This window comes from Diadema setosum, chromosome 19, assembly GCF_964275005.1.
Source record: "Diadema setosum chromosome 19, eeDiaSeto1, whole genome shotgun sequence".
NCBI lineage: Eukaryota > Metazoa > Echinodermata > Echinoidea > Diadematoida > Diadematidae > Diadema > Diadema setosum.
In genome coordinates, this window is record NC_092703.1 from 4489573 (window position 1) to 4514148 (window position 24576).

At 39.3% G+C, this 24576-nt stretch overlaps 1 protein-coding gene across 1 annotated transcript in view; it reads left to right on the forward strand.

The window, feature by feature from the left end:
• Positions 1–24576, forward strand: part of LOC140242773 (uncharacterized) — an 80698-nt gene that overhangs the window by 51811 nt on the left and 4311 nt on the right. Inside the window, exons 2-5 of the mRNA XM_072322533.1 lie at positions 17413–17492; positions 18148–18237; positions 22364–22472; positions 23795–23880. Of these exons, the coding sequence (XP_072178634.1) occupies positions 17413–17492; positions 18148–18237; positions 22364–22472; positions 23795–23880 (365 nt within the window). The remainder of the gene's footprint in view (positions 1–17412; positions 17493–18147; positions 18238–22363; positions 22473–23794; positions 23881–24576) is intronic.

Sequence of the window (24576 nt, forward strand, 5' to 3'; positions counted from 1 at the left end):
ATACCTTTTACACGCAATTAAGATTTTATTGTACGTGTATTAAGTCAAGTTGATACCTTAGCTTTTATTTGCTTAGGCAAGTTTCTAAGCGACTCTTTTCTTTGATAGCCCCCTTTTTAGAGAAATACAAATGATATTTTAATGAATTATAAAAGTGGTTTATTGCTCGGTACAACTTCTTTGTTACTACGAACAAAACAACGACGAAAGCAACAACAAAGACGCAACTGTTGATCGACTACATTCGCACAAAAGAAGAGAAGAAAATAATTCGCACAGGTTCGTTTTCCTGAGCTTGCAGCCAGTCACGATTGGTTGAATTAGAATAAGATTCGATGCGACACGACGCGACGCAAGTGACTGATGAGAAGCGAAGTCGCCCTGAGCTACGCATGCCTGATTGACGAAAATATGATTTCATGTGATGTGTTATGGTGAAGTATTTCCCTTGGTAGTCTTAAAACCCAGGTGTTCTCTGCTTGATGTCGAGGTGGATGCTGAGAAGCAAAGGGGCCTAAGGACAGAATTAGGATGTTCTTTTCCTCCTCCCTACCCTCCCTTCTTTCTTCCTTCTTCTTGTCCTTATCGTTCTTCTTATTGTTATTTCTGCATTTACATCTTCCACGTCAAATGAAATTCTACGAAATGAAATACCAATACCTCGATCTTTGCGGCTTTTTGGTGGAGCGACGATTTGACCTAATTTTATTATCATACAAAAAAAAAAAAAAAAAAACAACAACAACAACACACAAACACGCACAGAAATTATTTCAAAAATAAAAGTGAATAAAAATGTGATGAGGTCTACGGCTGTCTGTCTTGACTACGGCAAACCATGGGCGCGAATGTTAGATCAGAACAATAGTTGATTGTCCTTCGGGTGTAGTTTTGGTGTATCGTCGTGATCAGATGCAATTATCAAAGCTGCATGCACAGATGACAAGTCAAGCAATTTAATTATGTAGGTGTACTTCATGGGACTAGTGGAAATGTTCGTTTTTACCAGCAAGCTTTACAGGGAAATTCCAGGTGATTTTCATAGTTTCATATCATGTCTAGTACGAACATTGACAGCTCTGTGTTTAGATTTGTGGAATCACTTGTGGACCTTGAGCAGAGAAACAAATTCTATGAAAACCCAAACAAATTACACTGAACAAGGTAGCAGCTTCACCATAAGAATGCATGAGAGGGGGCTTACACAGTTCAGAAATGTAGCAATGCAATTTTATTACAATACCACTTGCTCAATGAGGTCACCTATGCGCAAGAATTTACGCATGCTTTCTTCTTTAGTTCTACTTCCTTGAGCCTCCACTCGTGCATTATTATGGTGAAGCTGCACTGTCATCTTCCTTGTTCATTGTGATTTGTTATAGATTTTGAAAACATTCTTATTCCTTATCCCTATCACTATACATTCCAACTGTCCAAAACTTTGTATCCAGTAAAACTGATTTATAGTTGTTCAAATGTAAAAAGTGTGGAAATCAACCGGAGTAACAAATTTCCTTTAATCTTATATCGAAGAGAGGTAGGATTGAACAATATCAAGGTTTTAAGAAAGTAGATCTACACTCTTTATATCATATCGTTATGTAGGGTTTTCAGTGTTGGTGCGCATTCTTTAAATCAGTGATTTTGATAATAAACAAGAGACAGTCAAAATACTTTTCGTCTCTTACCAGTACTCTTACAAGGAAAAAGAGAAAGAGCAAAATAAGGAGAGAGGGAAAGAACAAATGAAAAGAAAGAAAGGAAAGGAGAAAAGGGAAAGAAAAAGAAAACTAGCGCGCAAACACACAATAAAGAGGCATTATTGTATCCATACACGCGTCCATGTAAATGTATTTTTTTTTTTTTCACAAACGAATCTCGCCGACTGTTAAACTTCTGTGAATGAAACTCATTTCAACTCATTCGCTTGAAAAAGAAAACAGAACGACTGGTGCAAGGGGCAATTTCATCTCCATTTCCACCTCGAGAAAAACAAGAGACCAATGAGGATATCTAGATACTACTTTAAAAAACTAATTTAACTCGTCATCGTGTTTCTTCCTTTTCTTTTGCTTTGTTCACGGGAAACGCAAGTCCCCAAAGAAGTATTAAATCTTGTCGACGACGCTACAGCCCCGAAGCCGGAAATCTCACTCTTTTTATCCAACGGATTGCATTTTTTGTTTCAGCGTGGCACCACCACAGATCAGTACAACGTTACATCTTATTAAGACCGCATCGGGAGGAGAGAACTGAAATACAGTGGGAGTGGGTACATAATATACCAACAGGCTTGTTATACTCAGTAATATTACGAGTAATTCTTCTCCAGATTGTACGAGGACTTTTGTGCGTGTCTGCGCATAATCCGCAAAACAAATTCGTTCGCACGTTTTATTTTGAAACGGAATACGGGACAGCTAAGCCTAGATAATTCTGCCTTTTTCCCCCGTCTTCTATTTTGGTCATGTTATTCGCGTCGCAGAGTAGCGTTACCCCCAATTTAAGAGAATACTTCGTTACAGGCAGGAAAGACGACGAAGGGGGGAAAAGTTATCGTCGGAATTCGATGCAGAATTACTATCCCTAATGACATTCGACAAACTGTGTGACTCCGCGCCGTTATGATTGTGTTGACCCCCTCCAGCGAGTCTGGATCGCTGTCACGTGACAAGAGAGTTCAGCCCTCCGATAATCTTTGCTTAACAACATGACCTACACTGGAGTCTGCTGGGGACGGGGGGAACCATGACTTTCTCGTCGACCAATGACACCGTGGACACTGAACACCACCTTCCGGAACTCCAGAGGAGGTATCTATCTCGTTCTATCACCATCAAGGGCCACTTCCCTCTTGAGGACGAGGGGGGAACTACTTAAAGATTCGTCACTGAAATTTCAGGGAAGGGGAAAGGAAAGTTCATGATAAAGTGATGACTTGCAGATTTATGCTTTTCCCTTACTACTATTAAATATTTGTAACTGTCACTGTAACTGTATTATTCACGTGATGACGTGTTTGTTTACCAGCTCACATACTTTATTGTGAGATGAAGAAGGGATATTTCGTCTTTATCATTATAAGCCTCGATCTTTGACATGCAAGGATATTCCGGCTTTGATGTGGCCATTTCGTTAATAGCCATTTTTTTAATGAGTGCGACGAATAATAATTCCACCTCTCATTAATCAAAACGAAGTGTACGTTATTATAATTATTATTATTATTATTATTTTTTTTTTTTTTTTGGGGGGGGGGGGTAAAATTTTCCAGCTTCAATATTCAATATCTGAACATTCGTTCAGATGGTGTGCCTTGTGTCGTTGTTGCGGTAGGTGTGTGTGATTCGGCACATGTCATGCATTAAAGGAAGAAAAGAGGAGAGGCATAAGGAGAGATAGAGGAAATTACGTTTAGATACGAGCAGAAAGTGAAGTCCAATAACAACGAAATATTTACTCTTGGGTTTGATTTAAAGGGAAACGAGCTGGCAAGTTATGTCAACTTTCATCCCCAAGGGTACAAAGCTGTCACTTTGGTGCGTAATCAAACCACCAACTGTCACTTTAAGCTAGTATTTAGGGTTGAATAAGAGCGGTTGACACTAAAATGACAATGCGTTGGACGTTTATTAGTGAGTGTGTGTGTGTGTGTTCAAGTTTTTGCCTTTTTAAAAGAGATTTTAATGAGGTATATTTTCGCGGAAAGCTCTCAAAGTTCCCGAGGGTGACGAAAGTACCATGAAATATTTGACGGGCCAGGAACCAAGCAAAACAAACGATTACTAAACAAACTCTTTGTGACCACATCATTTTGCCCTCATACTGGGCATTTAAGTAAAATAATAACGAGAATTCCGAAATGGCGATGATGAACTTCTGGTATTTTACCGGTTGCATGACCACCCCCCCCCCTTCCTGTCTCTCTCTATTCTGTCCTTATCTCTCTCTTTCTCTCTCTCTCTTTCTCTCTCTCTGTCTCTTTTCAGCTTATTTCACTGCCTCACCATTCATTTCATTTCATTTCATATAACCTGTCTTATCTCACATTTTTAATCATTTACAGAAGAAAAAGTCCGCAGGCTTGTTCTAAATCATAGAGAAAAAATATATTCTTGAACACGAATCATGTTCCTTGTTGGTAAATCGCGGAGTAGTAATAACGTTTAGATGAGAAGATTTTGTTCCTATTGGTTCGCTTCTTGGAGTCCTCATGTATTATAGTCATTATTATTTCGATAAGGATGTCAAATAAGCACAGTCGTTATATTGTACGGGCGGTGAGTTGGTTCAGTCGGTAGCGCGTCTGCCTCACGATCCTAAGGGCCCGGGTTCGAACCCAAGTCTGGACTGAGCAATGTTGTGTGTATAAACGTACCGTCCCCTCTAGCAAGAGGGAAAACTCTCTGTCCCTCGGATTGGACATAAAATGGAGGTCCCGTGTATGAGAGAGTAACAACTCATGCACGTAAAAGATCCCGCTTCATTCATTCATCGCAAAGAGCAGGGTGTTTAACCCGGTAAAGTGGTCCCACCTCACATCCAACTAGACCCCATGGAAGACCAGCTTAACGTAGCTGAATATGGGCTATCCAGCCATCTTCTCAGATGGAAATGAACAAACAAACAAAATGAATTTTTAATTATGAAATGATCATGTTATTGCCAACAATCTTTGATGAGAGGATGAACGTATGATATTCCTTACTTTATCATTCGTGCAAGCTAATTTCAACATTTGTCATGTATAGTGTCATATTCATATCGGTGGTGAGATATATTGAAGAATATTATTATACATATGTATACATTTCCTATTAACATGGTAATGGGAAGTTGGGTTGCTTTGAAGAATAGATATTATACATGTGTATACATTAACTATTAACATGGTAATGGGAAGTTGTGTTGCTTTAAAGAATAGATACTATACATGTGTATACATTAACTATTAACATGGTAATGGGAAGTTGTGTTGCTTTGAGATTGAAATCGCGTGAGATGTGATGACATTTTTGATGTACATTACAATACGCTCGAGTTTTAGGGAAAACGCAGTCTCAAGGTGGAAACCTTACGGGATGCTTCACAAAAGCGATGCCAGAGCTCTCCTACTGGAGGTGCAATAGAGAATATTCCCGTTATTCCTTCCTATAAGTCATAACTTCTTTCACGTTCGAACATCTCAGTTTTATTATACATGGATGCTGATCGCTCTCATATAGCAGCGGTGAGAAGGTTTAACCCAGAGCACAGCCCCCCTGCACCATGGAACCCGTCGCTTTGTGTACGCACCTGGGCAAGGGTGGCACGCCGCAGCGCCGGCCTAGCACATCCACGCGATTCGTTGTTCAAACATTCACGGCTTTTCTTCCCCCGTCTTCCCTCTTTTTTTTTCCTGTCATTTTCCTTATATCACTCCCACACTCTCTCCCTCTCTCTCTCTTCCTCTCTATGTATGTCTGTCTCCCCCTCTCTCTCTCTTTCTTTCCTTCCCTTATCTCTTTCTGTTTCTCTTCGTTTTCCCTTGACATTTCGTTGACATACTCACTGGCGTGCATGCACCTCCAACTCCTCACTCGTTCTTTCCAACCACTCTCTCTTCCCTTCTCTTCCCTTCCCCCCCCCCCCTCTCTCTCTCACTCTCACTCTCTACTCTTATACCTAAAACTAATTGTCCGGGCTCAAATTCCATGTTGCACTCCATTTACTTGGCAAACAAGCCACATGTATTCTGCAAGTTAAAATGCATATAGCTAAATCTCTGCAGCTCTCCCACTAACGTGTTACAGTGTTATGTTTTGTGAGATACGTCGAATCGAGCAAAGAGGTGTATGAACACACGAACGTAACTAAATTTCCTTCACTTGTGTGTGTGTGTGTGTGTGTGTGTGTCTGCGTGTGCATGTGTGAGTGTATGTGTGTTCTGAGAGTCATGCAGAATTTTATGTCATTTTTCTTATACATGGTATACGATTTGCAAGAAAAAAAAAAAACCAATATGTATTGTACTGTACTTTAAAAACCAATAATGATTGAGCAGCACAAGAGACAAGAATACAGCTGCTTATTTTTGTTCATAATTTCCTATATTCATCTAATTGTTATCATGGACTTGATATCGAATTATATTCGAATAAAGAATATCAACAAACAAAAGCGTGTGTGTGTGTGTGTGTGTGTGTTAGTGTGCGTGTGCCAGATGGTATAATGTATAGCCTCATGCGTTGAATAGCAATCGAATAGTAATCACAGCACTGTGTGCATGTGGGATATGTGGAATCGCAATCACTCTTTGCTAAAGTCAGAATGAGCTTTTGGACGTCTTCGGAGATTGTCTTTGATTTTATCAAAATCTATTTGTCATTTATGTTCTGTTTTTGAGGGGACGATTATCACCAATCAATCATGATTATTGTTTTCAAACTCAAGAGATTTAACCCGTTCCATACTGAATTCTGAAATGCCCATAGACTTAATACGCAGGCCACCAGGTTCCCGAGCAGAACTTGTTAAGTAATCTGCTATACGTGGAATTTCTAACCTTTCAGGTTGTGGACATGGATGCATCCATGGGACGAATTTTCAGCCAAAATATTTATCAATGGAAAGCCTTTAGTCCTTATTACTAATAACAATGATGCCAATTGTTCCACCACATTTTCCCAAGTTATATAGGTAATGAGTTTATATGAAAGTCCCATGCGTGTACTCTCACACCGCTGTGTGATCCAATTCAATTCAATTCGATTCAATTAGTGTTTATCTAATCCAAACAGATAGAGAGCATTCAGACAAGTATATATAAATTCAAATTGACAATACAAATGTAACAGAATGTGGGGATAGCAAGAAAAACAAAGTTTTATGAGCCGATTATACCTATAGTATCCTTGTATCATATCCTTCATTGTATCCCATTGCATGATTTGTCAATTTGAGCTCCATTCTTTACTGCAAAATAAAAACAGTAGGCCTATATTGTATACTATTCCAAGGAAGCTTTTACTCAGTCTTTAAATATAGCGACCTGAATTTGAAAATTGAAAAAATATTTCTTGTTTATTTTATGAGTCCGCCTGACAGATTTGATTCTATGAATCTGCCAGAGAAACCAGAGCAAAATTTGACATTTTGAAGGGAATTCCTTCAGTCAGCATTCAGCAAAATGCGAACGTTAGTGCCTAGTCACTTAACGACCTATATATGTGAATTCTGTTGTTCCATTTATTGTATCATCAGTGGAAATCGTCCCAACGTCCGCGTCCGCTTTGTCCCATCGAATGGCCTTTTTAATGTCCCGTTCCCTATGAACGTACTTACTATTCACCGGAGACACTTTTGTGGATATTCGTCCGATTATATGGACCTCCCGGAAAGTTGACCAAATTTCTAGCTCAAGTGTTTGGCAAATTGCGAGCGTCGTAAATGCACTTTATCGGGTTTATTATTTCCACTTCTGGGTTTTCTGAAGAAAAAGTTTCGTAGCTCTCTAAAAGCACACATCGCTTATTTTTCATATAACTCTCTTCCCATTTCGTAGTTTCTGTATTCATTCTCTCTATTTTGTCAATCGCTGTGCCTGTATGTGAGTGCTAGGAGGGGGTGGGGGTGGGATCACTACTAGTGCTCTTCAGTCTCGCGTCTTGCCACTCAACACGTCACACTTGAGTGAAAATGTGGAGGGCTGACAGAGTATCATCAAAGACGAATCCGAGAAAGAGTGAAAATGCTTCCAGAGAAAAAAAAAAGAAGAAAGAAAGAAAAGGATTTCTTTTTTATTCACCCCAGTACACCTGTACTCTCGGAAAACACGCCAAAATTTTAGCGACGATTCTCGGGGTCTGTTAACACACCTGACGTTCGCACACACTTGGAGGTTTTGTCCCCCCGAAATAGGTATAAAAACATCTCCTTTGGGACTCGGCTCCCCAACTTCTTTTTTACCCCTCTCGCCTGTCTCTGGAGTGTATTTGCGCTAACATTCGATCTCTTGTGGATGTGCCGAGAATATGGCTTCGGATCGTATTTCGGTATATTCCGAGGAATTTTTCCTTTTTTTTTCTTTTTGGTGGAACGGTCAGAAAACACCTCCGGTAAAAGACGCCAAGATATTATAGAATTGAGTTAAGAAGATGATGAAGAAGACAGCGAGAAAGCTTATGATCTACTTGGGGAGTATTACAAACGAAGGGTAATAAAAGGCATCACTGGAAAATGCTTAGGAAAACCGAGGGATGGATGTAAGAGAAAGAATAGCAGAGATGAAAAACACAAAATCTCTGTCATATCATTGACACTTAATCACTTTTTATCTGATTGGGTTGTGTATTATAAAGGTCTGTATTAATACATTTCAAGTAAACGATGGTTGAAATTCCGACGTATCAGACTACATCAACAAGTTCAGCGGACAAAAGCACGCACATTCATGGACACATGAGCATTGGATAGACTAACCGCTTCTTCAAAATGCAGACAGTTTTATGCCGATGTGAAGTGCTTTCGAACTGAAGACATTCTCGATGTTTTAACGATTTCAATATATTCTGCGATGGCAGTAGTAGAGGCGGCTGACATCATTCATGGGCTAAGCAATTCAAAGGAATGTGGGCATCAAAGGTCTGTATTAATACATTTCAAGTAAACGATGGTTGAAATTCCGACGTATCAGACTACATCAACAAGTTCAGCGGACAAAAGCACGCACATTCATGGACACATGAGCATTGGATAGACTAACCGCTTCTTCAAAATGCAGACAGTTTTATGCCGATGTGAAGTGCTTTCGAACTGAAGACATTCTCGATGTTTTAACGATTTCAATATATTCTGCGATGGCAGTAGTAGAGGCGGCTGACATCATTCATGGGCTAAGCAATTCAAAGGAATGTGGGCATCAATTGAGTATATGAATATAAGAACGACCCAAGTCCAATTTTTGGCCAAATTCAGTTTGACATGGGAAATTGTAGCTTATGCATGGACTCATCTTGTGTATAAATGATAAATCCTAATTACCCCCGGAAGTGCCTGAAATGAATGAGTTAAATCTTATATTAATGTAAGAATGAAGGACTTGGGTCATTCTTACATTCATATAATAGCGCCCTCTCTCATCCTTCTCCCATCTCTATAGCAGAATATCATGTGCCGTGTATATGAATCAAAGAACGACCCAAGTCCACCACACAAAATGGCCTCTCCACAATTAATGTAAATGTTCATTGTCATAATAATATATGTTCTAATTTGTATATACAATGTTGCCTTCCTATCACAGTTAAATAGAATATTATTGGGCAAATAAAAAAGATATGAAGGGTTTTTTTTTTAGTTTACTCGAAATGATCTTCCATGGACTTGAGTCGTTCTTATATTCATATACTCAATTATAAACCTATTGATGAGACAGGATCCGATCTGTTCCTGCGAATTAATTAACAAGAAGTGCGAAGAAAACGAGGTTTTTACTATGTACCGTAAAAAAAAAGAAGCTAATATGAGGGAAGAAAACGTGCAAGTAGAGTTTGAGGAAAAACGTAAAATGTGGAGCACAAGAATACTAAAACCCATCTATATCTATATTTCAGATATTTCTGTGTTGAAATGGTGCTTGTTTGAAACACTGAGAGGACTCGAGAAACGGAATTGAATTGGGACTTGCAAACAGGAGGAGTTTTCTCTCGTGTTGTCTGGAGGAGGGGGGGGGGGTGGTGGGCTGGGGATGGGTGAAAGTGGTGCAAGTGGTAGCTGCCAACAGATGATGCCATGGATGCGGAGAATTGGCGACGACACCTTGAGGAGATGGCGGACTCTTACATCGAGGGATTACGTGATCGGCACAGCAATGCTTGCTGGAGAACAGGAACAAGGCCGTAGATGTAGAAGTTCAATTTTCAAAAACCATGCCGGGCACACCATCAATACGCATTCTTCAGTAGCAGGATAAATCAAAGTCTGGTAAACCAGTTCGAAGTTCCACTTTGCGCATGAGCAGAAGGAAGGTCATTTGTACTTACAGGCATGTTCATGTAACCTTTGTGAATAGTGCTTGCCAGCAAATTTACCTAATAACAACAAAGTGTTTATTAAAGCCCAGTAATTGGGAATATCAAGAGGAAAATATTTTTTAATGCATTCAGTGCAAAAGAATGAAATTATTATATGATTCCATAAGGGTTGATTGACGGAGTATTCTCTTGACAATACACGGTCTACATACTTCTGTCGTTGCTTGAAAATGAATTCCATGAATTGTTACATCGGGAAGCTTATGCATTATGTCGCTTTGAAAACGAGTAAAATGCCGAACCATTGGAGAAAACAAAAAGATCATTGTACAAATGTGCTCACAATTGTGAAGTCCTTACAATATCTGTATCTTCCCATCACTCCATAGTGTATATCTTGTTCCTTTGGTGATGCCTTGTTAAACGACACTTCACAAACTATCCAAGCCTTGGTCAATGTTGGTGTTGGAATCCGCTATCACCTCAGCATAGCTGCCATTTTCCTTCCATCTAGTTCGTATAACGTCTCTGGTATCTGCTCCATTCTCCTTAAGCGTAAGCCTCTTTTTCCCCCATCTGCGTTACAGTTTTCCTCGCCTATTTGATACGGTGATTTTGTGTGTGTGTGTGTGTGTGTGTGTGTGTGTCTTTAGAATTGTCTTCTTGTCTACGTCTTTTCCCCTTTTAATGCCTTATTTACTCTTTAAGGTCTGTCTGTTTTTCAAATAAGGATATGTCTTAACACGTCATGTGACTGTGTATGTTCTCATTGCATCTTCTGTAGGTTCATTTCTTCGTACATATCGTCATTCCTCGTCATCCTGTTTTGATGTGCGAATCCACTTAGCTATCTCGGATATTTTACAGACACTCCTTAACTCATTTCTTTGGGGAACTGAATATATCTGCTTTTTCTGTTTTCATTTCTTTTTTTTTCTTTATTCAAGCATCTTGTAAACACCATGTTTTAAGAAAATGACAGCATGCAAAAAAAAAACTGAACAAAAACTACAGAGTACAACTCCACTTTGATTTACTTTGATTGCAGCTCAATGAGAGCGCACGATTTGACTCACAGCTTCACAACGGAACTCGGTTACTGCTTTTGTGCCAACTTGTGTTGAGCAGTGGCATTTTTATGCTCGCTTGGAAATGTCTACTATACAAATGGAGACGGCAAAAAGAGCCCTTAACGAGAGTAAATCATTTATGAGCTCTTTCGTGAGGCAGGATTTAATTTCTCAGTACTGGGTGGAAAATTGTTGTAAAGTTGCTGAGTCCCGCTTTAGTGTATCAGGCCCTCTTCTGTACTAGAAGTGAATTGATGGTCTGCGATAGGTGGCGATTACTACAGCTAAAAACAAGCCACACGTAGAGTGTGGATGACAGTAAATCTGTTACCCATGCGCAAAAATTGCATTTATTCTGATGTATACCTTCTCGCTTCCAGAGTTTTAATTATCATCTACTTCTCCTGTAATTTATTCAAATATTTTTTCTTCTCTTCTCAGCTGTATAGATGCAATCTTTCCTCGTCTTTACATCCTCATCAAGACACTGTATTACATAATAAGGACTAACATCTCCCTAATCTCACAGTGATGTATTTTGATGTGCAGTCTAGTTCACGTGTATCTGCGGCCCTCGAATCTGTAGTTTAACGCTGGAGAGTTGTTGACCGGCAAAGAAGCACATTGACTGGAGGAGATGGTTAACAGCCAATCTGGGATCTCTACACAAGGAAATCTAAGCGAGGACTTCTCTCCCTCTCTCCCCCCCCCCCTCTCTCTCCCTCCCTCATCTCTTTCACTCCTTCTTGCGTCTTTTTGCGATCAGTGTCCCACTTGACCTCTCCGCTCCTCTGAAACTTTATTCAAACGTCACTTGTGGATGAGAGAAAGGCGAGAGGGTTGCAGGGGGGCCCGGGGATCAACCATCACCCGCTCCTTTCGGCGAGGTGTGACCAGGAAGGTAGGAGGATGACTGTAGCCTCTCAATACGCACCATGGTTAATGTACGTCTTTAGTGTTGGCTTTACGACGCAGTGTTGGTTTATCACTGAGTAAATGAGCTTGAAGTCACGAGCAACCCACAATGAATATTCTCAATTCGTCGCTTGTTCTCCTACGAGCATTCTGTGTCGTTTGTTTAAACGATGGCTTTGGGTTAGATGCTTTTTATGTATCAAACATGAAAGGGATTATCTAAAAGCTGCAAACTCATTAGTTAAAAGTCACTATTGAAAAGTTAAAAGTTTAAAGTCAATATTGAAAAGCAAAGTCTTGGTATTTGGTTCTTCAAAGTAAGTGAGATGATAGATTGGGTGTAATGATCATTAACCTATTGAAACTATTGTTATAGGATGAAATATGCCCGAAGAAGAAAAATATATACACCCACACAGAGGAACGCACAATATGAACAACTGCCACACAGATGTCTTCGCAATGCTTATTGAAATGGTAATCTTTTAAGAAAATGAAGTGGAATATTATTTGATATTTGCGTTAACAGGTTAAGCAGTAATTAAGAATGAAAATATCGTAAATAGTACTCTTCTCACATTATCAGAAAATGCCGTATGCTTTAAAGCATGAAAATACATTGGGCCGAATGCATAAAACAAGCAATTGCTTGTAAGCAATTGCTTCAAGCAAAAGCACAAGCTCGTCTAGCAAAAGGTCTAGCTCAAGCAATTGCTTAAATCTATATGCATAAACTTTTGCTTATGCTATTACCTTTTGCTTGTCCCGCACAAGCCATTGCTTGCGTTTTCAACAAAAGGGACTTCACGCCTGTGCGAACACAAGAACAAAGGCGAGTGTGACAGCATGTATTTGAAAGGGCATGTGTGTGAGGAAACATTTCCTGACATAGCAGAAGAGCTATGAAATGCACAAACACATACACACACATCTATACACACACACGTATTACTGGCTGATTCCCATCACTGCGGCTTACTGTAGCCCGGATCTGCCAGATCGCACGCGGAGATAGAGGTCTCCTTGCTCTCCACCGAAGTCAGACATCCTGATTTTCATCACATTTTGCGTGCTAACCACTGGACATTCCCGGTGTTGAAATGAAAAAAGTGTCTTACACTACTCAAGAGTAATTTCTTGTAGATTTATACCACTCCTTCACAAGTTTGGTCTTTCTTTCATGAATATGAAAATGATTAAAAAAGGGAACGTTCCGGTTAAGCAAAAGCTCAAGCTCATTTTACAGAGCTTGGAAAATCGTAAGCAATTGCTAGCAAGAACTAGCAAAAGGTACGTTTTATGCATACGTTTTTAAGCAAATGCTTGGTCTCTAAGCAATTGCTTGAGGGCAGCAAGCAATTGCTTGTGCTTGCTAGCAAAAGCTTCTGCTCGCAAGCATTGCTTGTTTTTGTGCATACGGATTCGAGTAAAAGGCTAGCACAAGCAATTGCTAGCGTTTATGCATCCGGCCCATTGATTGTACCGAGTATAATTATCGCATAAAAACTGAAGTCGTAGGCCACCAGCTGGCGCTGTGCAACGCGTAAATTTAGTTGGAAAGGTAGTACTTGGTAGCACAACTCATGAGTGGTGAAACGAAATGTTTAAGGCTCTAATCACACAGTGATTACATGAACCTGTCGTCTTAATTAATGAGCAGCATGTCGTCATCAAATTGCAAGCTGTATGAAGCTATATGAACTATTGATAGTTCCAATATTTAATTGCGTGAGTGTGGGTGAATGTGTATGTGAGTGTGAGAATAGACCTTTTTTTTCAAAGCCCTTCATTTTCAAGATTTTTACAGTCATTACTTACATGTAAGTCAATTATAGTTATTGCTTGTTTCGTTCTCCCTATCTCTGTATCTACCTATACCCGTGTTACTGTCTATCTATCTATCTATCTATCTATCTATCTATCTATCTATCTATCTATCCATCTATCTATCTATCTATCTATCTATCTATCTATCTATCTATCTATTTACATGTATCTATCCATCTATCTGTATTATCAAATGTTTACAGATAGGTAGATAGATAGATAGATAGCAGATAGATAGGTAGATAGACAGATATATAGATAGATAGATAGATAGCAGATAGATAGATAGAGAGATAGATAGATAGATAGATACAATCATACCGTTGTGTGTGTGTGTGTGTCTGTTTGTCTGTCTCTCTGTGTCTTTATCTGTGTACAGCCATCAAAATGAATATAAAAACGGATGGAGAATATTGAACCGTACAGAATGATAGACAAAGATGTAACAAAGGAGGCGATGAAATGAAAAGATTATTTTGTTTCTGCGCTATGAGAAAATGAAATAAAAACGTCGTAATAACAGACCCTAGCTCACACATATTCATCAGAAAATAGTTTCTGTCAAGGAAATAGGACAATACTTGTCAGCACTGACGAATTATCTCTATGTCATTAGAAAATGTGCGAAATGTCAAAAATTTGACATGGAAAGAAATGCATTTTTGCAAAAGTAAAAAGGTTGATGGTGATGACAAAATCTAGAGGGGACTTTTCATAGAGGTAAATCACAGCGGTTCTCAGCCTGTCATTTTCTTCTGATCATAAGTCCGCAATGTCCACAAATATTTCGTCCTGTTTTCCCCTCCCTTTCTCTCCTTTTCTTATCATCTTTTCCCCGGACTCTTTGCCAATCTCGATTTTTATATCACTGTCGCATACCGTTTGTTTAAGTTTGCTCACCGAGTATGAGGCTAGGGAGCCCATTGTGTGTGTCTATGGTCTGCATTCATTAAGTTTAATAAGTTATGATCCACTTTTGGCGGGAAAGAGAGAGGGGGAAAATGGATGCATTGACGGTGGAAATATAGTCATTTGCGATGAATCAACACACACAGCCGGACTCGATTCATAAACCGTACAGAGACGAGATATTGCTCGCCCTCAATCTCTTCATTGCTTATATTGGGGACTCCGCGAAGGAGATTTTGTTTGAGAAAATTTCGGTGGCAATGTGGCTTCCTGACGTCCACGGTATTGTTCTGAGCTAATATTTGCTTCCAAAAGGAAACACACAAGAACAGCCCCCCCCCCCCCTCCTCCTTACCCCTTCTTTTTTTAAGGGAACGTCTTTACACCCGTCAAATCTCTGGAAATTCTGCTAAATTAAAGAGCACGGAGTGAAAAGGGGAAAAAGAGGTAAGCACGAAAATGCTATCAATAACCAAGGGTGAGGTTCCGACAAATATCACCGGGCAAACTTGACTTGTCTTTCCCATCGCGTACCTCTGGTTTTTTAAGACACAACTTCCGTTGCTTTCGACAGGCTGACTGCCCATGCATTGTTAAATACCCCCAATAAAGAATTCCCGGTGTTGGATCCCGCGAAATTGGGAGCGTAATGTTCGCACGTCAAGAAAAAAAAAAAAGAAATAAAGAGAGGCTCAAAACCTGAACGAAAATGCGTAGAGAATTTCATTACCCGCGCACTATATATATCATGAGTCGGTGTTTGGGTATCGTGTCCTTCTCTTTCCTTTACCCCACACCGGTCCCGCTAACAATGCCTTTACTTTCCCGTCAAAATTTGCACAGAAATGAATAGTTTGCATCCCTTTACGAAGTTCCAGTTTGCCGATGTCTGGATTGTAAGGGGCTCTGAGTACGCGGTTCTTCCGCCGATGCCTTCCCGGCAAGTAGAAAATCAATAGCCGTCCGAATAATGCAGTGTATGGGCTCGGGTAAACTTCGTAGCAGCGTCGCTTGTTTCCCCTGTCCTACGTACTCAAACGGGGAGGGGGGGGGGGGGAGGGGGGGGGGGCGGGCTTCTGCTCTTGGTTTTACTTTCTCGTCATTTTTATTTCCTTTGTACCTTCATCTATTCAAATAATGGTGATGAATGGATTTTAAGGACTAGCTGTCATTTTCTTGTTTTATTGTGGATCGGAATGAAATTCAAATATGGATCTTTCTCTATTCCTCGCCCGTCTCCTTTTTTCCCCTTCCTCTTTCTTATAAAGAAAGAAAGAAAGAAAGAAATAGAACGGCTAGATCGGATATTGCGAGAGACACATTCCCGATGCGATTTCATTAACATCGCGTTGTTAGGTGCCCGGGTTTATTGTAATGCGATCCCCGAGTGTTGGTAAAGAGTAGAATTTATGAATGGCCAATCTGGGTAAACGTTTTCGTTCGCAAGCTTGTTTAACTTCCGAAGCCCGGGGGGAATACGGCCGTTTCTTGCATTCGAATCGATTTTTCTTTCTTTTTTTTTTTCTTTTCTGCCCGCTCTTGCTCTTCCATTTTGACTGACAAGATTTATATACATTATATTCTTTCATTTTCATTTTCCTCGCATTAGTATTTTTGAGTAATATCTCATCAACTGCTGAAACTTTATTGCATGTTTCGTCATTGTTATGGTGCTTATCCTGGTAGTTTTAGGACAGAGTTAGAAAAAAAAATAACGATTTTTATTTGATCTTCTTACGGAAAGTAAAGCTTCAAGAGGATGTGCTGTACTTCAGCAGACAAAAACTATAAGTACATACGTACTTGAAACATGTAAAGACAGAGCTAAGCAACATGATTCAAGATTAATTCGTGAGACATTTTGGCGCATAACCGCCTTTTTCGTCACTACACGAGAACAACCGAAGCATTGTTGTCACCGAACAATCTATAATTATGGCGCAATACTGAGAACAAAATCGGTTTGTTTTTATATCACAGATGCCTTTTGATAATGTGGAAAGATGAAAAAACACGACTTCAAGATACGATTGCACGTACACTCGTCTCTTGTCTCTAACGTGTTAGCGTTTATACCAGTTATAGTTCACACCGTGTCACAGCGTACACCTTAAACCAACTTTGCGTTTGCTTTGGAACACTCTTTTCCATCGCCATTATTTACTATTTTTTGTTACGACGGCAAAATGTGCATTTTTTTTTTCGTTACAATTTGATTCGTATACTTATATCTTGTGTTATATTCAGTGATTTGTCCTCCCTAATTGTTGAAATTGATAAATGTATCACATTGTATTATGTATTTCCTTTCAGTGATGGAAATAAAGAAGAATCTAATTGAATTGAACTGAACTGAGATGCGCCATACCTACAACGACATGCTTTCCCTATTTATTGCTATTTACACCGTCTGTTACGATTCATACCTTTACCATTTGATATCACATCTTGTACCTTTACGCCTCAAATATATACCTTATACTATACTGGTATTCATTTACAAATTTATAAAAGTTCACATGACATAATAGCTTTCTGGTTGATTCTAGACCAGCTTTCTCAAATTCATATTTCTTTCCCTCCCAAAACAAAAGAGACAAGAATGATATTGCGTGCCTCATGGAGAATGTTTTAATGAATACGGTATACCTCTTCTCGTTTTCGTCTGTTTTCTGCAGGTCTCGGTGACTCGTGGGGTAGCAGGAATATCTCTGCCTTGGACGCTATGACTAAAGAACTCGGAGCACATCTTTTACAGGTGAGGAGTCATAGTCTATAGTATAATATTATATATTAGATATAATAGTATAATAATAGTATATAGTATATAGTATATATATATATATATATATATATATATATATATATATTCATAATATTATTATGAATGTAAGATTTTCGATTCTAAAATAATTAGCATTGTTGTCAGAATACAGACGCATGATTGTCATGTCAACACGGACTGCAGGCACAAGGGCATTGGAGACTGGATTTAAACGTGCTGAACAATGCTGTTTCAACGTACCACGCGCATCAATCCTCGAAGGCAATATTGCACGATATACAGGAATCTATACTGATTTTTTTTTTTAAAGAATAATAATGGTAATATTGATGATAACGATAATAATGATAATAATAATAATAGAGAGACTCATTCTACGTAAAGAGATAATGATAAGTATAATGCAGTTTCTTTCCCAATTAATAAATCATGCGCCCGGAGTCCGTTCAAGCAGTGCACCGTTTTTGTTTGGTTTTGTTCTGTTTTGTTTCATTTGTTTCTTTTTTTTTACTTGCTTGTTTGTTTTTTGTTATATTCTACGTAATGCGATGCCTTATCTGTTTGTAAAAAAAAAAAAAAAAAAAATCATTCGACAACAGATACTATTATCACTTCTTTTCGTCGACAGACATTGGACGGCTTTATTTTCGTTGTTGCCCCGGATGGAAAGATCATCTACATTTCTGAGACGGCGTCTGTTCACCTTGGTCTGTCCCAGGTAGGGGGAGCTCTCTTGCTAGGCATTGTTCTTGAGCTACGTGGTAGATTGTTTGTTCAAATTCATGAAATTCTTCCGTCGAGATGTTTTCATTGCAACTGATTGACAAATTGCCCTACATCGACGTAAATAAGCACTGAATTGATCAGTGTCAGTTGCAAAGATTGTTTGTTGGTTCGATTGATTGATTGATTGATTGATTGATTGATTGATTGATTGATTGATTGATTGATTGATTGATTAACCCTTTGTGTGTTTTAGTACCGATTGGCACAGAAAACCCATACAGCATTATGCACACTGTCCGCTGTCCCTGGTAAAAAATTTAAAAAAAGGAAAAAAAAAAAGAAAAAAAGAAAAAAAGGAAAAAAGAAAAAAGAAAAAAGGTTAATAGATAATTATTGCTCTGATTGATAGTTGATTATTAATGGAGTGAATGGCTGATTTATGTCAAGTCTATATATAAAACACAGAGTGGAACACAATACATGCGAAAGTACACACCTCTGCAAAACATAGGAGGATTAAAAAAAAAAATGGCGTTTTGTGGCAAGATTGCATGCCCTGCTACATTATGCCATTATGATGGCGCTGTTCCACTGTAGAGAGCTGCAGATTATCTTACGGATATCAAATAACATCGCAGGAATCGTTTGTAACGCGTTATCCACAGACTCTTTCTTAAAACAGTTACGCTGTTTTAAGGAGACTTATCTTTAGATCCTAGAGAATAAGTGCAGCCTCTTTTCTTTTTGTCTGATCTTGATAAAGACTCACTTTAAAAACCATGACCTCATGATCAGATTGTACGTCACTTCCGGAAAGAAATGTGCAAACAGTGGATATGCTTTGTTGCCATTTCAGGGAATAATCTCAGAATTGAACCACGACCGCTTCTATTTGCAGTGTTCCACGGAATTGTGGCATACTGCGAGAATTCATGAGGGTCAAGGGTATACCGCAACCAACCCTCCCCACAATCCACTCCTACTTTGTGGCATCTTACTGTGATATTTATGTTACAAGTCTGTGATTAGGGTATTATTGTGTTCACTACCGCATTACGTGGATTCGTGGACTCATATTACATTTAAATGCAGATCAGTTCTATAACCCTATAATTATGGTATCACTTTGTCAACTGTTTGTAAGAATGTTTTATATGGTTTTAGCTAACCGATATCACTGTCCATACTGGCGGACAAGGGATGGCTTTAGTTTTGTTGTTGCCCGATAACGAGTTTGTATTACGATTTGTCATTCATTAAAGTCAAAAGATACTGGTAATTTTAAACCTGGTGGCAAATAGAAGTCACTCACAACAATGAAGTTTTTTTTTGTGTGTGTGTGTGTGTGTGTGTGTGGTTTTATCTTGTTTTGAGATTACATTATAAGTATTTTTGCCAGCATTGCTGAAAGCACTTCTGTTCAAAACTTTACAATGCTATTTAAAATCAATTATGTTTCTAAGATTTTCTTGTTGCTGGCGATTTCTCCGTTGCCCTTTTGCCAAACAAATGAGCACTATTATTATAAACATTCCCTTTAAAAATCTTTTAAATGTTTCAATTGTTAAGTTAGTATGCTTAACATCCTATCCATTATAAGAGTATCTACATCAGCAACACTCCATTTTGTTCAACGGGGAGTTTTTAAACCTAGGGGTCGAACAGTCCCCCCCCCCCCAAAAAAAAAAGAAAGAAAGAAAGAAAGAAAGAAAGAAAAATGCATACTGAACAGGTAATCTTCTGACGACGAGACTACAATTTGGGTCATGTGTACTTTTTCGCGGGCCAGAAAAGATGTCAGGCGAAGAAAAGTACAGTGGCGAAAAGGACGTATCACAAACATAAACCACGCGAATGCTAGCCAGCCGTGCCGCTCCAACATCGAGAGAGAAAAAAAGAAGAAAAAAAAAAGGCTGGAAAAAATCTTAACCAGTCTCAGCGCCTGGAGCGCTGGCTAAAAAACGTTCCCCCAAAAGTACAACTCTTGGCGGAGATATTTTCCACCTTGAGATTTTTCCCCCACGTCAGCGTAGACATCCAACAAGTTACATGATAATGGATTGGAAGCCTTTGTTGGGTAATTGTTCCCCCCTCGTCCAGATCTCCTCAGAGGTTGGAAAGGGGGACAAGAAAAACGACACTCCATCATACCGGCGTGAAAAGAAACAAAGCGCGGGGAAGTCAAAGTTCGCGAAAAGTACAATCATATTGTAGATAAAAGGGATCAGTTTTTTTGTTAACTTTGGTCTTGTACTTTTGAGCTTTTAACCTTTTGTACTTGAACTGTTCTTTGTACTCGGGACAAACACGTTACAGTAGCGACTCGGCCTTGCACCTATCCCGGCCGGCCAGAGGTAGGAATTGAATGAAAACATTCTCTGAGAGTTCCGAGAACTGGTGTGCCAAAAGACGACGAGTTCGTCATTCGAACCACAGTCACCGCGCTGTTCCAACTACGTGAACTATGCTTAGAGTCCTGAATGTACTTTGCACTTTATCGCCTTCTACTACAGCGGCCGTATTCTTATGCCAGCATACCTCAGCCACCTTGACCGCTGGACTCTTAGCTTCATATCAACGCTATAATTTGTAATATTCACACTTATGACATCATTTTTTTTTTACACTGTACTTTTGTACTGATGACCTGATCACATATGATACCCTTTCACACTGAAGAATTTTGATAAGTTGTGTAATTAACAGCCATTTGGTAGTTATTCAAAATTTTGTATTTGTATTAAAGGTATAAAATTGTTTACCATTGGGAGCAGTGATTTAAAAAAAAATTGTCGAAACATCACATTTTATGCTAATGTGTAGGTCAGGAGTATCACAAAACATCACGCAATATAAAAATTTCGCAATTAAGCCTAAAATATAAGGGGATATCATTATTTTTCTCACTAAACCATAACTGTGACGGTTTAGTCTAAAAACATTTTATCATACCTATTGTTCACATTTTGTGTATTTAACTATACTTATTATAGTTACTTCTATCCCTGACTCACATTTTAGAACTATTTTGAAGCACTAAAGCTGGGGCTTTGTTTCATCTGCAAATGGTAAATTATGCCTTTAAATGTCCGTGGTAAGCACGTATCGTCCTCAGCTTTTTAGCATGTCATCAGTTTCTGGTTAACACGTCATCTTTTTTTTTTTTTTTTTTTTTTGATGTTTTGAAAATAGATCTTTAAATCATGCTCCACTGTATTACTCAATGATTTCTTAAAATTGCACCCAGTCTATTATTCTAATGAGTATCAGTATGGTCAAGATCATTCCATCGCTACACACGAATGATTTCATGGTATGAAACAAGCACGTTCATCAAACATCGTCTGCTCTAGTGCTGCACTGACATTAATACTTTAGTCACGTGAAGATGAATTCACACGGACAAAAGACACACACTTAATAGTCCCACGTGTTGGCTGGATTTGTCTGTGTGTTGAAATGCTACCTGTAGAGCACTTACGACCAACCGTAGATGCAAAAGCTAGTGTGTTCCAGTGGTTGTTGGAACGAAAACTTTTTTGTTTTTGTTTTAATATGCTGATGACAGTCAACACAGGCGACAGCAGCAAACCTTATAATATGACTGAGTGCAACAGAATCTCTATAGGAGGATACCTCCTATTAGAGAGTGGTGTGCAACAGGTCTAGCGCCCTCACACGTTTGGATGATCGTTATTACGACCGTAGAAGAAAAAAAGAAAGCCGGAAAAAGAGGAGGAGAAAACATCCATCGTGTTAAAGTCTGTAAATATAAACTCGAACATTTGGAAATGCATCATAGGAATAGATTGCTATGCAAAATGATTGTACGTCACGGCGTATTTCAAAGCTCTTTAACGTGACTCATGATTTAAGCTTAATTGTCAACAAAAGGATGGATGTCATGAAAGACGGCTCTCAAAACTGAAGATAGGATAAGAAGGAATATGGATAAACAATGAAAGGAGAAAGCTGAGTCAAAGTGTGATCCACATGATTCCATTTTATATTAAGAAAAGAGAAGGGAACTCCCCACCATCCCCCCCCCCCCCCGAAGAAGGCGGCATTCATCCAAACGCCATAGATCCCTAAACAGTACCTCTGCTTTACCTTATTAGGTGGAGCTGACGGGGAATAGCATCTACGAGTATATCCATCCAGCTGATCATGACGAGATGACGGCACTACTGACGGCCCACCAGCCCTACCACACCCATCTGCTGACAGGTAGGCATCGTTAACACTAACCATGGACATACATACTATGTAAGGGGTGCACGACACGAGTTCGACACCCATGAATTAATCATACAGCCCACGAGTCATACAGCCCATGAGTTCGACACTAAGCAAATAAGGCCCATGAGTCCGACTCTAGGTAAACAAGGCCCACGAGTTCGACACTAAGTAAACAAGGCCCACGAGCCTGACACATTTGGTCCCGTGATGTAATGTTGAACTCATGGGCCTTTTTTTTTTTTTTTTTTTTTTTTTTGCTTAGTGTCGAAGTCGTGGGCCTTATTTGCCTACTGTCGAACTCGTGGGCTGTATGACTCGTGGGATGACCCCCTTTCTATGGGTCCATGTGCTAACATAGCTGAGTCTCGGTATGAGATATTGACAAGATCAATGCAGTCCCCAATCTTCACCGTCAAGCCTATTTACCAGGCTCATCTTATAAATTTGAATGACAGGTAGCCGCAGTATAAAAGCGACACTCCTGAAGGTGAACTAGATACGACTTGTTTGTTTGTTTGTTTGCTTATTGTATTGTCGCTGATTTTATTTTCCCTAAGCTTGACGATGTAAACAAAGATCACATTTTTGCAAGCCGGTTGTATTGTATGCAATAGACGTCCATCGAAATTCCAAAACTTCACATCTGAAGATAATTTCTATGAGAGAAGACGGGTATTTTGGCTTATAGTCGGCAGTCAAAATTAAAGGGGGGGGGGGTAAAGGAAAGCAAATATTATGCGACAAGGTTCGAGTCATCCCCTCTGATGCTATTGCTCCACTGGGTGAAAAATTCACGCGTGCCTGAAAGATGCGATGGAAAAACTGGTGTTATTTCTGATGCCTCGTATTTACTCCTCTCCGAGTCTATCCTCCCGGGTCGCACCTCATCGACTGACTCCTCCTAATCATGCAACCTAGATCTCCCTGATGTTGCAAATTAAGGTATAGCAAAGTTCGCATCATGGCTACCCTAGAAAATGGTAAGGAATTTATGAGACAAAGGCACTCCATTTTAAATGCAGCCATTTTTTTTTTCTTCTTCTTGGAGCCTACATGTGGCTCCCGGGAAAATGACATATAGAATTTGGCGGGACCCGGACCGTAAATCATTATCTGTATCAATTTCACTCGCCTTTTCATTGCTTTGTCAACATTTAAATGTGTTTAATATCCCTGCTAGTGATCGCCAAACATCCATTTTCTGGCCCTTCACAAAGAGGGGGAAAAATCTGTATGTATCCATTTTTGGAGCTGTCATAATTCTTTATTTCTACATTTTCTCCTAAATCCGACTCGCATCTTTACTACAGATTACGAACTGGAGCGGCAGTTCTTCTTGCGAATGAAATGCGTGCTCGCCAAACGGAACGCCGGATTAACGTCGGGCGGTTACAAGGTAAAAGGGAGTGCAGCTATAGGGATTGCTTCAAATGGGAGGAACCACGTGCTCGTAAATGATAGCTCTTCCGACCTCCCGATCCCTTTCTCTCTTCTCTCTCCGTATTTTTCTCTTCCACTCTCTCTTTCTATCACAAGACACTAATACACACACCCCACACACACCCCCCCCCACACACACACACCCCACGCACTCAGTAAGATAATAGTAGTTGTACTGTTCCTATTGTGCCATAGACATTAGACAATGCAAGATCTATAGAACAAAGAGGTTCAGGATTTCACTCAGTTGTTTTGTTTGGTTTTATTTTTTATTCTATCGGCATTGATAAGATTGTTTTCTGAAGTGCTAGTTCTGAATCAAAGGCATGCGTTATCATGTTCAGTACTACCATCTAATATGTAGCAACGAGAAATAAATAAGTTGGTATATCCAAAGTATTTCACCACTTTGCAATCAAATTCGAAAATAACTATGGTAGTACTAAAAGAAATTATTAATGTATAAATTTGATATCTTTTCCACGGATGCAAGTACCGTAGAGGATTCGAACTCGAAATATCCTGCGTATATTGTAAAGTCCATAGCTATATTTACCACACCACAACGCTCCCACATGCTAAATGACTGCAATACAATGATTAGTATTCGATTTACCAATATTCTAAAGCCATATTATTGGGACCCCCCCCC